At 42.4% G+C, this 14,917-nt stretch overlaps 1 protein-coding gene across 7 annotated transcripts in view; it reads right to left on the bottom strand.

The window, feature by feature from the left end:
• Nucleotides 1-14,917, bottom strand: part of LOC309569543 (ryanodine receptor 3) — a 1,308,933-nt gene that overhangs the window by 510,634 nt on the left and 783,382 nt on the right. For all 7 annotated transcript variants that reach the window (XM_082275412.1, XM_082275411.1, XM_082275414.1 and 4 more), the window contains one exon: nt 10,819-10,908. In XM_082275412.1, the coding sequence (XP_082131538.1) occupies nt 10,819-10,908 (90 nt within the window). The remainder of the gene's footprint in view (nt 1-10,818; nt 10,909-14,917) is intronic.

The following is a 14,917-nucleotide window of genomic DNA, read 5'->3' as shown; positions in this document are numbered from 1 at the left end:
CAAAAAAGAAATTAACTATCTAGATGTATCTGTGCGGATCGAAAACAGACGGATCATCACTAAGGCATATTTTAAGCCTACAGATAGAAACGGCTATCTTCCAGTATACAGTGGCCATCACCCGTGCTGGCTAAGGAACATCCCCAAGGGGCAATTGCTGAGGATAAGGAGGAATTGCACCTTGGAGGAGGATTTTTTGGAACAATCACGCGTGATAACAGACAAATTTACCGATAAGGGATACAGACCGGAGGTACTGGAGGAGACAGTGAAAGAAGTACTGGCGGTTTCACATGAGTCCTGCCTGGCTCCAACTAATAAGATTCCAAATGAATCGCACCAATGGGGCTTCATAACAAATTATAATGTCCAGTTCAGGGAATTTGAATCTATCATGAAAAAGCACTGGGGAATATTGAAGCTTGATAAGGTTCTGGGCCCCGTGATTCCGGATAACCCAATATTTATATACAAAAAGGCTCCCACTATTGGAGACAGAGTGGTGAGGAAAGTTTTGGACCCTCCCAGACCACCAAAGATGTTCTGGGACTTGTCTGGATTTCACGCATGCAGAAGGTGTAAGGCTTGCAGACAAGTGAATACACACTTTCGGGGTCTAACGGAGTTCACTTCAGGAGCAAATGGGAAGACCTTTGAAATAAAGGAGTGTATCACGTGTATCACGACCCACGTGGTATACGGAATGGAGTGCCCTTGCGGTATGTTGTATATAGGAAGAACAAAGAGAAAATTGGGCATCAGGATTTCTGAGCACATTTATAAAATAACAACAGGCTTCAAGGAACACAGTGTCCCACTACATTTCAGGGAAAAGCATGATAAAGACCCCTCAGCACTGAAATTTTGGGGTATAGAAAAGATGCCAAGCAACTGGAGAGGGTGCAATAGAGTAAGAGAACTGTCCAAAAAGGAAACTGAATGGATTTACAAGACAAACTCCTTGGCGCCCAACGGGTTAAATATAGAACTTGACCTGAACTGTTTTTTAAGCAACTATTAAGTATATTTTTTAGACAGGACGTTTTATGGATTCCATTTTATATATACTTTTATCCTTCTCCAATTTTACTCGAATTTACGATTATGCCTCGACCATTGATTCCTTATGGCAACACGCCTTTATTTTTTATATATTTTAACCTTTAGTACCATTGGTTATGGACTAAGATATTTTAGAGCGAATTTTATATATTATATTTGCGATTTGGCCTCTATGAACAACATTTTCTTGTAATCTCAACATATGAATTGTACCTATTATTTATGAAGTTAATGTATTTATTTATTATGTATCTACTATTTATGAAATGATTTATTTAAGATTTGACATTTACTGGTTTTAAAACATATCAGAAATTACATGACATGTGCTAATTATGTAATAAGTATGACATCTTGAGGATAGTGGTTATACATGATGGTTTCACCATTAGAATGCACTTTACATTTTACCTATGGCCACATCACCCTGAACATGCCCGATCTCATCTGATCTCAGAAGCTAAGCAGGGTCGGGCCTGGTTAGTACCTGTATGGGAGACCACCTGGGAATACCAGGTGCTGTAGGTTTATTTTTGTGTCAAATTTTGGTTATATCGATTTTAGCATAACCGTTTTAAATATTAGTAGTACTTAAGATGTATGCATCCGGATAGGGCAAGATGGCATGTAGAATTAGGGGTAGAAAGAACTCCATGACCAATTTTTACAAATCGATAGGTTTGGAAATTTTGAACATACATGCTCAGATCGGGCAAAGATGGCCAATCTGAAAAAAACTGGGGTTCTGTGTGATTCAAACCCGGGGAATACCCATTCAGATACTGGTTGCAGTAATAAGAGAGTTGATAGCGGTATTAAACTTTGTTTTGTATCGATTAATCTTGTTTTTCCGGTATTTAGAAAATGATTCTATGGTATGTCCATATTGAATTTCCTTCAGGCCAGGTAATGGCAATGAAGAGGTGTTTGAACCCATCAGTGGTGTAAACCAATCATGATGGGAGGGAGGTCCTCCGGCTGCATACATTAATCTTGATTGCAGCAGCGCACGTTAGTCCTCTGTTGAAGTCTACCAGACGAAACCGGTCAGGATGCACGTACGCTGCTGCTGAGGAGACGAAGGGAGGATACCGCTGTTGTTCTGGATCTCGCCTGTTAGCCGCAGGAGCGCTGTAATCCACAGCAGGGACTAGCTCGCGGTCGGCGAGCGGCGGTACCTTTCAAAGCCTCTGTGTTTATGATATGCGTGCAAAGGGTGATTGAAATGTAAGCATATACGCTGAAGGGGAGGGACGTTTTATTTAATTAATAAAGTCGAAACAGTATTACACTACTCTCTTGCTTCATGTCGTTTGCTTACAAATTGCACTGAGGAGATATACAGCCTGATAGTGACCCCTGGTGGACGGATAGGATCTGGACGTGCCTAAGCGACGACAGACCGACTAGAAGCAAGGGCTCATGCAGCTTATGCATAAAGGCGATATTTCAAGGGCAATTCGGTGAGTGGCCACTTCATAGGGGTGCACAGTCGGTGTGGTGAAGGATTAGTGATACTGTGTGTACAATCACTGGTGCTGAACATCAGAGGAGAAATCTTTTTGCTGGCTGTGACTGCACATCCTGTGGAGTTGGGACTAGTTTGCAATTGCAGGCTCTGAAGCACTGCAGGAACTGACTAATATACTTGCACACATACATTGTGTGTGCTGAAGCGCCGCTGAATGTATGATATAACGAACTGAGACGCACAGATTGGGCTATTATTATACATTTGATTTTGCAAGTTTTACGTTTACAGTGGCAGCTAGTGCATTAAAAGGATGCACAGAGTGACATGTTTTACATGATTTTATCTACATGATTTTATTTACTATTTATTCATGATTTGAGTAGATATATTTATTTCTTTATACCTTACACTGATTTATATATATATTTTAGCGCCGGGCGGGTGGTTGACGTTTTTTAGCATCAGTTACCTTTTACAATAGCCTTTTTTATGCTCTATATTCATTTTTAATTCATTCTTAATTTCTTAACAATGCCTTGTAAATTTGTATTGTTGCAATATCATTGTAATATCATGGATTTCTTTTAAAAGTACCATGTATTTTCCACTAGGTGGCAAGTTTGGTGTGTATAAAAGGAATAGAAGCTCCCTCCTTACTAGCTTGAGAAAGGAGAATGCCTTGTAATATTCCACCTACTGCGCGTGCATGCTCTGAAACGCATCGCAGACTAGTGACATCAGAGGTTGATGCTGCGTTCCAAAGTGAGTTCCAACCCTTGGTCTCGGCTGTTCTCCATTCTACACATATCGCCGGCCTGATTCAGCACGACCAGGCAGATATACAGCACCAGCACAGGCATAACAGCCCCCACTCCTCTGAACGTCCCCTGGATAATGGGAATACCCAAAAAGCTTTAATATATACCACCATGTGAGTTTTACTCTTTTATTTAAAAAAAAAAAAAAAACTTACAGCTTACACTAAGGCCCCTTTCACACTTATGTGACGCTATTTTACAGCGATTTTGACACGACTTTGCCGCGATTTTGACGCGGTTTTGAAAGCAATTGCAAGGCTATATACCTCAAAACGCATTAAAATCGTGCCAAAGTAGTGCAGGAACTACTTTGAAGCCGGTGCGACTTCAACACGCACTGATATGAATGGGGCTCATTGAAAATAATGGAAAACGACTTGCCATGCGATTTTGCGGTACAAAATCGCGGGACAAATTGCACTAGTGTGAAAGGGGCCTTAGAGGAGCCTCTTCTCTCTGTTTTTGTTTAGATGTTTTCTGGAAGCAGGTTCCACCCCACCCCCCACCCCTTGAAGGCTTGAAGGCTAGCCCTGCTTCAGTGGACTTGTTTTCTTTATGGCTGTAGCCATATGGACATAAAAACAAACTATCCATATACATGTAGATTTCAGCCCAATCTGCAGATCTCTATGTATTAGCACCAAACTACCTATGTTAAAGAGGGGATACCTACTGAAGGACACTGTTTAAGAGTCCAGGTTTGGAAAAGAACTTTGTCATCTTCCTTCTTGAGGTTCCAACTTAGGAGTCTGGATGGCAAAGAGCTCTTAGGACACTGTGAGTAAGGATCTTCTTGGGGACTAACCATTGTGTAGAGGAGAGAGAAAACCAGTTGATAGCGACTGCCCTGTGGTTGACAGCAGGGGTACCTTAGATATTCCGACATCCTTAGCTACCTCCAGAGAAGCTGAGATTGAAAGTTAGTTTATTTGTTATCGCTGCTTATTAATTGGACCCCAAACCCCTCTCCTGTTATATTTCTTGAGCAATAAATCCTAAAAAGTCATCCCCTGGACTGGGATTTCATTTTCAGTATGCTTGGGTGACTGATGGCTTCTGTACTACTTATAAATAACCAGTCTGTTGCCAGAGGCCCCATCAGGGGGTGAGCGCTACAAAAGACATATAAATAAAACAATGTATATACTACAAACACATTGATGTGGATTTCAACAGTGGCGGCCCGTGCATAGGGGGCGCTAGGGCACTGCCCCCCCCTAAAAAGAGAAAAAAAAAAAGACAAAAAGCAATAAAGTTTAAAAAAAAAAAAATTGCGTTCGCAAACTTCGCCGCCGCCGGCCTATGTGGAGGCTGGGGGTGGTGGGGGGGGGGTGGGGTTACGACCCACAAGAGGCACCGATTGGCTGCCTTCTGGGGGCGTAACCTGGGTGCAGGGCACAGCGCTTCCACACCCCCACTTCGTGGATTCCTGGCTGTGATTGGTCCAGTCTCCAGCCTGGACCAATCATCATCCAGGACATCCGATTGTGACGCCGCTGATGTCGCAATGGGGGCGGTGCAGATGCGTGCATCAGTCACTCACCGTCACCGCCCAGTCAGCTTCCCGCCGCCGGAGACCTGGAGTCCAGTCCGGAGAAGAAGCCCGCGCCGGTCACCCGCCGCAGAAGAGGCCGAGAGGGAGAAGCGCCGTTCACCTTCCCGCCGCCGAACGAAGAAGAGGAGAGGGAGAAGCCGCCGTGACTCACAGGTAAGTGCACTGCTCTCAGTCGGGCACGCACGCATAGCTCTGCATTGGGGAACATCCGAACATGTATACTGGCTGCACTGGAGGCACGCATCGCATGCATAGCTCTGCATTGGGTACATGTTTACTGGCTGCACTGGAGGCACGCATCGCATGCATAGCTCTGCATTGGGGACATGTTTACTGGCTGCACTGGAGGCACGCATGCATAGCTCTGCATTGGGGACATGTATACTGGCTGCACTGGAGGCACGCATGCATAGCTCTGCATTGGGGACATGTATACTGGCTGCACTGGAGGCACACATGCATAGCTCTGCATTGGGGACATGTTTACTGGCTGCACTGGAGGCACGCATGCATAGCTCTGCATTGGGGACATGTATACTGGCTGCACTGGAGGCACGCATGCATAGCTCTGCATTGGGGACATGTTTACTGGCTGCACTGGAGGCACGCATCGCATGCATAGCTCTGCATTGGGGACATGTATACTGGCTGCACTGGAGGCACGCATGCATAGCTCTGCATTGGGGACATGTATACTGGCTGCACTGGAGGCACGCATGCATAGCTCTGCATTAGGGACATGTATAATAGCTGCACTGGAGGCACGCATGCATAGCTCTGCATTGGGGACATGTATACTGGCTGCACTGGAGGCACGCACGCATAGCTCTGCATTGGGGACATGTATACTGGCTGCACTGGAGGCACGCACGCATAGCTCTGCATTGGGGACATGTATACTGGCTGCACTGGAGGCACGCATACATAGCTCTGCATTGGGGAACATGTATACTGACTGCACTGGAGGCACGCATCGCATGCATAGCTCTGCATTGGGGACATGTATACTGGCTGCACTGGAGGCACGCATGCATAGCTCTGCATTGGGGACATGTATACTGGCTGCACTGGAGGCACGCACGCATAGCTCTGCATTGGGGACATGTATACTGGCTGCACTGGAGGCACGCACGCATAGCTCTGCATTGGGGGACATATACACTGGTGGTCACTGCATTGGAGGCACGCACGCATATCTCTGCATTGGGGACATGTATACTGGTGGTCACTGCATTGGAGGCACGCACGCATAGCTCTGCATTGGGGACATGTATACTGGTCACTGCATTGGGGACATGTATGCTGGTCACTACATTGAAAGGGGGCATTTATACTGGTCACTATATTGAAGGGGGCATGTACTGTGGGGTTTGTGCTAGGGACCTGTACTGTGGGGTTTATGCTAGAGGGCATGTACTGTGAGGTTTGTGCTTGAGTTGTTTGTGCTTGGGGGGGTCTGTACTGTGGGGTTTGTGCCACTCTCAGTCCATGTATCCCATAATAGGGTGTCTCTCACAGTATATCCCATAATAGGACCCCTGTTCCCTATTATGGGATATACTAGTACTGAGAGACCCCTTAATATGTGATATATTGGGAGAATTGGTTCACGCAAGCAAAATACAGGGGACAAAATGGGTGGAGTCTATAAGGGGAGTGGCTTCTGAGAAATGGGAGGGGTCAAAATGGAAGGGCGGGGTCTTGCGCCCCCCCATCTTAAAACTTCACCAGCCGCCACTGGATTTCAACCTGCTCATAAAGAATATTGCTCATGAATTATACCTATAACACCTGCATATGTTCTGCTTTCGGTAAAATGCTGAAGGGCACAATGGATGCTTTCCTTTTCCTGCATATAAAGACCTGTCGCATTGCATCACTGTCAAACCTACACACCAAGGTGTTTTCCTTACAGAATCCTGCATCTGAAACCTCCTCTACCCTAAAGGATTTTCAACAGAAGCTGAAATGAAGTCCCACGCATAATGGTTAACACTAACAACAGCTTCTCATGCAAAGGCAATTTAAAATGCTGGTCAGTGACAAACATTCCTGAATCAGCACTCAGACATTCAGAAATTACAATTCCCTCTGCTCCAAATCACCAGAATTATACAAGGCAAACAAGCTATTGACCTCAGAATTTCACTACAAATTGGATTTATGCAACTGCTCTTATTCAGATTGACTAGTCTAGTATCCCAAAGCAAAACTTTAGGAGTTGTAAAATTGATAGGTAAAGGAATGAAATGCAATACCAACACATTATCCTAGTGTCCCCATGCATGACAGCTTTTACTATTAAACACTTGTTCTGACTAACATAGCTCCAGCCTAATATATACATTAAAAACAAAGCCTGCCACCACAGCAACTTGTTTAACCACAATTTTCACTAAATTAAATGTACTGAATTCCAGAAAAGAACTGTGTAGTTGGGAATATGTTAAATTGGTATTAAACCCAAATGCAAACATTTGTTAAATCACAGCTTATTAATTTTTTATAGGATGGCAGCATTCGTTTTCTTTTTTAGGCTTTATTTATTCAGTTTTTATCTGGTAACCCTAACCCAACCAGTAAGTCGGTTGTTTTTCAAAAGAACAAGCTCTCTTGCAGCTATACAGTATCAGTTACAGAAATGAGGTAAACCATTTAACACTGGCATGGGTGCTTACAATAATCAGCTTTTATTAATTTATGTAAAAGCTTTATCCCAACAGGTAAAAACTGCCGAAGCTGCTAATAACGTATTAGCTGGAGTTTGGCTTCAACTTATTAGTGTATTTAAATCTGCTAGTGCATTTAAATCTTCCTTCCCCCAGACTGACAATGTTGCTGTACAAATGTGCCCCCTTGTGCTCATTCATTAAGAGTGGGGGCACTCTAATACAGGGGGATGTGTTCTTGGCGAAACCACCAGGTAAAAACAGAGGGAAAAAAGCCACAAAATGCAGCTACAGTACTGTACCACATCTTTTTATTAGTAAAGCTGCAATCAATTACATTTTCGATTTTGGGTTTAAAATGTTACGAAACCCACAACAGTAAAATCTCTATATGCAGTAAAGCATGCTTGTTATACTCACTGTGGAACTTATGGGGTTAATCCTCCGCATTGTGTATAAAGGCTCTTTGAATATGTCTCTCTGATCCTCCTCTTCTTTCACTGTCTCCAAAAATTAACCAGGGGACAGGCTGCACATGCTTAGTTTGGTATCTATTTCTAGAGAGTTTTTTTTTTTTCTTGGGAGAGTTTATGTGATCAGTCCAGGGCCAATCAGTACTGTCCAGACAAGTCCAGACAGAGGATCATGAGAGAATGAAAACTCCTCCTACAAGCTTTACTAGGAACTGATACAAGTCACAAGGTTGCTATATACTGCTAATGAGAAAAGGTATTTATTCATTAATAATACTAAACAAATTGAATCTCCATGTTCTGTGTACTGTGGGAGGCCAGATATAGTGAATGGAGGTTCTGGGTTTAGAAACACTTTAATACTGCTTGGAGATCACTCTAAACTGTAAATTATAACCTCCGTATTTACTGCTAGCAGATTTTGTACTGAACAGGGTAACTGTTACATGGACAATTTTAAAAAGAACATATTATAAAGACTGCAAAAGAAAATTAAGGAAAGCCTCTTTAACACTAACTTGTGCTTTAACCAGTGAAGAAGAATACCCAGTACTTCTAGGTATCTAGGAGCATGAGACTCCCCTTCCTCCCACAACAAAACTTGAGCACGTTAACTGGCTGCTCAGGCACTCAGCTCTGTCACATGCGGGCTGGAATAAAGTCTTCTGCCCTGTGTAAGTATACTAATAAACCATTATGTTATGTATATTAAGCAAGCCTAAAGTTATTGCAAACAGCTTAATGCATTTTTTTTCTGATACATAAATAAATTATTAATATGAAACTATTACTTTCCTTTGTTTCACTGATGTTCTGGTTTCCAGCAAAATCCACATTCTGATCAACTTCTGAAGAACATGTGTTAGAATATTTCCCAGATCAAGCCAAAAAGGAAATCTTATATATATTATAATGGATATAAAATGTATACACACATCTGTTAAAATGTCAGTTTTCTGTTATGTAAAAATGTATAAACTGTACAACTCATTTGAAAAACAAATTGAAATTATTTGGGGGAGGAGAGGTAAAAAAAACAAAACAATGTGGTTGCATAGGTGTGCACACCCTCTTATAACTGGGGATGTAGCTGTGTTCAGAATTAAGCAATCACATTAAACCTCATGTTAAATAGGAGTCAGTACACACCTGTCATCATTTGAAGTGCCTCTGATTAACCCCAAATAAAGATCAGCTGTCCTAGTAGGTCTTTCCTGACATTTTCTTAGTCGCATCCTACAGCAAAAACCATGGAGCCAAGAGAGCTTCCAAAGCATCAGAGGGATTTCATTGTTAAAGGTATCAGACAAGAGAAGGATTAAAAATAATTTCCAAGGCATTAGATATACCATGGAATACAGTGAAGATAGTCATCAGTGAAGAAAACATGGCACAACAGTGACATTAACAAGACCTGGACATTCCTCCAAAATTGATTAAAAGACAAGAAGAAACTGGTCAGGGAGGCTGCCAAGAGGCCTACAGTAATATTAAAGGAGCTGCAAGAATATCTGGCAAGTACTGGCTGTGTGGTACATGTGACAACGATCTCCCGTATTCTTCATATGTCTAGGCTATGGGACAGAATGGCAAGATGGAAGCCTTTTCTTCAAAGAAAAACATCCAAGCCCGGATAAATGTTGCAAAAACTCATCTGAAGTCTCCCAAAAGCATGTGGGAAAATGTGTTATTGTCTGATGAAACCAAGGTTGAACTTTTTGTCCATAATTTCAAAAGATATGTTTGGCGCAAAACAACACTGCACATCACCAAAAGAACACCACACCCACAGTGAAGCATGGTGGTAGCAGCATCTTGCTTTGGGGCCGTTTTTCTTTAGCTGGAACAGGAGCCATTGTCAGGGTAGAGGGAATTATGAACAGTATAGTAGTAGTACAAATACCAGTCAATATTGGCACAAAACCTTCAGGCTTCTTCTAGAAAGCTGAACATGAAGAGGAACTTCATCCTTCCGCATGACAACGACCCAAAGCATACATCCAAATCAACATAGGAATGGCTTCACCAGAAGAAGTTTTGGAATGGCCCAGCCAGAGCCCAGACCTAAATTTGATTGAAATTGTGGGGTGATCTAAAAAGGGCTGTGCAAAGGAGATGCCCTCGCAATCTGAGAGATTTGGAGTGTTTTTGCAAAGAAGAGTGGGCAAATATTGCCAAGTCAAGATGAAAAAAGGTTATAAACTCATACCCAAAAAGACTGAGTGCTGTAATAAAATTAAAACGTGCTTCAACAAAGTATTTGTTTAAGGGTGTGCACAATTATGCAACCATATTATTTTAGTTTTTTACTTCCCTCCACCTAAAAGATTACAGTTTGTTGTTCAACTGAGTTAAATGATTTATCTTTGTCTCATTTTTTTACATCACAGAAACCTGACATTTTAACAGGGGTGTGTAGATTTTTTATATCCACTGTAAGCTGTAGACACAGAAGAGGATATTATATATATATATATATATATATATATATATATATATATATGCTGCAAACACAGACGAAGACGTGAAAGCACATCATGTGAAGACATACTTTCACATATATTCATACTGTACATACACTATAAATGCCCCTCTGTCAAACTTTAATAGGTTAATGTTCAGATTTAGGTGATAAATATTAAGAATATAGAAGAGGAGAACCCATGATTGAAGAAGCATGTATTGACATGTGTTGATGTTTCTACTACCAAAACCATAAAAACTGAAACCAGCCACTATGAACTAAAGAGAATCTCTTAATGTTTACCTTTTCAGCTAGTGTCTTAAAGGGTCTCAGCAGAGGGTGGGATTTTGTATTTTCATCAAGAGTAGTTCCATACTTCCATCCACTGTGTAGCTAAAGAAACACAAAAAAAAAAACAAAGTAAATTTTATCAACTATGTGTTTCACAAATACAGATAGGACAAGGGTTATTATCATAATACAGGTTTTTTACTTACCTGTAAAATCCTTCCAATGGAGTACAGTAAAAGACATAGGCTCCCTTAAAATTATATGCTGCCAACTTCAGGACACTGGCAAAAATAGTTGTTAGGACAGCCCAAAAAACTTCTTGCTCCCAGCAATCCTCAGTGTTTTAGAAAGCAGAGAACAATGCCAGAAAAAAAGGGGAACATGGTCTGTGTTGTTTACTGTACTCCAAGAAAAGGACTTTTCAGGAAAGTCAAAAATCATTTTTTTTTTCTTTGCAATGTACTCTTTGTACAGTACAGGAAATTGGCTTCTTAGAATCTTGACCTTGGGATATTGCCAAGCAATGCAACTGAGGGGTGAGAAAGACAGTAACAAAAATGTGCTTATCTCAAGAAGTGTTTTGAAGCACCCTACAGCAGAAACGAACATCAGCAAGGGCATGAACTTTAAACTTGACATATGTGTGAACAGAAGACCAGGGGGTAGCCTTACAAACCTTACAAAAATATTCTTGGTGCCAGGTGAGAAATAAACTGAACTAGTTGAATGAGCCCTAATGGGGAAACAAGTTCTAATACCTCTTAAGTAATAAGCCCTAGTGATAACCTGCCTAATCAATGTAGAGGCAGGACAGCCCTTAAGAGAGCCCGGAGGCAGGAAAAACATCTAAGGTTCAGATGAAAGCAGTAGCTGAGGGATAAAACTCCCATTGTGCTCGCTACATCTAAACAATGTAGACAAACCACTTTGGGTTAGGACAAAGAGAGGGCAGAATGATGAAAAGGCTGCCAGTTCTGGGAACCATGTTACTGGTGTCATAGCTACAAGAAAAACCACCTTATGGAAATGGATGACCAAGAGAATACCCTGAATAGGATGAAAATGGAGGCTTCTGTAGAGACCACAGGACCAAACAAGGTGAAACAGACAAGGCTAGAACATGGCATTTGGCCCAAGCCATAATAAGTCAATTTTTCAAAGCGATGTGTGGCTTTTGTCTGGAACAAGACTACCTACTATCATTTGGCACAGAGTTCAGCCCTGTCTAGTCTTAACGTATTTTAGCTTGCCATAGAATTCGAAAGGCTGCAGGAAGTTGGGTCGGGCACTGGACCTATGCTTCCTGGTTGCACTAAAACACCTCAGAATTGCATGCACAGATGCCCCATGTGAAAGGGGCCATAGGGGAATTAAGTTTAATTAAAGAATCTTTATGGGAAGTCTGTTATCCCTAGTCAACCAAGTACCCTAGGACTCTTTACTAGCTGACATCAGTCATGAGCCCCCTCATCCAATTTCCCTTCTGTCTGGTGTCTGACATGAGTATGAGGGGATCTCATAGAAACATAGAAACATAGAATGTGTCGGCAGATAAGAACCATTTGGCCCATCTAGTCTGCCCAATATATCTGAATCCTATGAATAGTCCCTGGCCCTATCTTGTATGAAGGATAGCCTTATGCCTATCCCATGCATGCTTAAACTCCTTCACTGTATTTGCAGCTACCACTTCTGCAGGAAGGTTATTCCATGCATCCACTACTCTCTCAGTAAAGTAATACTTCCTCATATTACTTTTAAACCTTTGCCCCTCTAATTTAAAACAGTGTCTTCTTGTGGTAGTTTTTCTTCTTTTAAATATGCTCTCCTCCTTTACCGAGTTGATTCCCTTTATGTATTTAAAAGTTTCTATCATATCCCCTCTGTCTCTTCTTTCTTCCAAGCTATACATGTTAAGGTCCTTTAACCTTTCCTGGTAAGTTTTTTCCTGCAATCCATGTACTAGTTTAGTAGCTCTTCTCTGGACTCTCTCTAGAGTATCTATATCCTTCTGGAGATATGGCCTCCAGTACTGCGCACAATACTCCAAGTGAGGTCTCACCAGTGTTCTGTACAGCGGCATAAGCACTTCTCTCTTTCTACTGCTTATACCTCTCCCTATACATCCAAGCATTCTGCTGGCATTTCGTGCTGCTCTATTACATTGTCTTCCCACCTTTAAGTCTTCTGAAATAATTACTCCTAAATCCCTTTCCTCAGATACTGAGGTCAGGACTGGGGTACATACAACCTTGATCAGTGCAGAGACTGTTGCTGTGGACCAGAATGTTTTCAGCGGCCCTGTGTCCCATGACTGAGACTTTGATACAGATTTAACCCATTGAAGGCTGGTGCAAAGACCTGAGCCACAAACTGGAACTGTAGTGTGCTGTCTTTAGCAGAGCAATGTGCTTAAGATAGCACCTGGAGCTAGGCGGAGGGTTGAGTTCCTCATACAGAAGGTGGGACTATACAACCAAATGGGCCACTGCATGCCCAGATGTGTTGCAGGAGTTGTGCCAAAATCTCTTTGCTATGTGGAAGGGGGCACACCCTATGCGGTTTGCGACAACCAACTATTTTAAGTGGCAATGGCTGCAACAAACTTTTTAAAAGTGTCACAGCAGGTCTGCAACACACCACTTCTAGTCTAAGGTGCTCTTGCTACCCTCTCCATTGTGCCAAAGACAAAGGTCCCATGTGTAGGAACTACCCCCAGGCTGGTAATGGACTGGGCAAAAGAGGCTGGGGAGAACCCCACAGGGGAAGGAGCAACGCCCCAGACTTACCACACCAAGGATCAGGAACATCAAGCAGATTTACTGCTTTGACCACTTTGGAAGGGCATACCCTCTTCTCCATGCAGAGGCTCTTCAAGGACTGCAACTACTAGGATAGGGATCACCTGGACTTAGAGAGCACTCACCTGCTAACAACACTGCACTGTACTTCTAAACAGAGGGTGAACGCCACATGCAAAGTCCAGTGGTGGAAGCAAAATTAGAGGTCAGCCCCGTGTTTTCCATGTGGTGCGTTCCAGGTACAGTTCCTCAAGGCACTTCTAAGGAGTGACCAGTTCAGAAGCTGCAATCCTACTGAATCCTATTGCTTCAGTTGGGTTGATGCAGCCAAGTGGAGAAAGGAGTTCTCCATGAAAGTAACCAAGTGTAGTTTTAATCTTCCTTTATAATCGGAATTATAATCAAGAAACCTGCTCTCAGTGAAGAAAGGCTGTCCATCACCTAAGGACTAAGGACACTAGCAAAAACTGGGAATTGCAAAGAGCAAGAGGGATTATATGGGCTGTCCTAACAGCTTTGTTTGCCACTGGCCTCATCTGAAGGTTGTAGCGTAGAACCCATGTTCAAGACCTAAAGGAGGCTTGTGCCTTGTACTTTTTTTTTTTTGCATACACTCATATGCTGTACTTATGTTTTCTACAGTACCGCCGTTCCATAAAAGTGTGCTTCTCTGATAACATCAACTAAAGGATCGTCCAGGTCGTTTGCTAGCCACCGCTCGCAGTACCAGAAAGGTACAAGTCGGTGACTGCTCATCAGCTGTGAAGGGAAAGCTTCCGTAACCACCGTGGAATGCGAAAGTGATGTCACGCCAGTGTGAGTGTTTATTTAGCTGCTCTATTAAAGTTTTTATACAATATTGCACTTAGAGTCACCCCCTGTGTGTTCTTGTTGTCTTTCAGAGATCCTTTCAAGTCTCTGGAAAGAGCTGCCCATACAGTGCGTTCTTGATATATATATCTTCTCCTTTGTGGATTCCATGGACTTTATGAACTATAATATGAAATATATCCTATTTATTTTTATATGAGATTTATTGGGGCTTCACATGCTAATACCAGGGATTGTGCCATATACTTTGCGGTTTTTAAGGTCAATGACAGGTTGTACACTGCACCTGCATGGCGCAGATGAAGGAAATACAATATGCATGATGTTGAATGGGCTCAGCTAGCCTGCTTGCAAGAGCCCTAATGTTTTTGCTTCCAAGGGGTCTGCTCTTGATTAATCCTTTCATGAGAGGTCCCAGATGCTCAGTACAAACATACCAGTCAATATGACTTTTTTAACTTTAGAATAACTCTATGGCG

This window comes from Pelophylax lessonae, assembly GCF_965119305.1.
Source record: "Pelophylax lessonae genome assembly, chromosome: 13".
In the NCBI taxonomy this organism is placed as follows: Eukaryota; Metazoa; Chordata; class Amphibia; order Anura; family Ranidae; genus Pelophylax; species Pelophylax lessonae.
The sequence above is the reverse complement of the archived record's forward strand: the minus strand, read 5'-3'. Positions and strand labels throughout refer to the sequence as shown.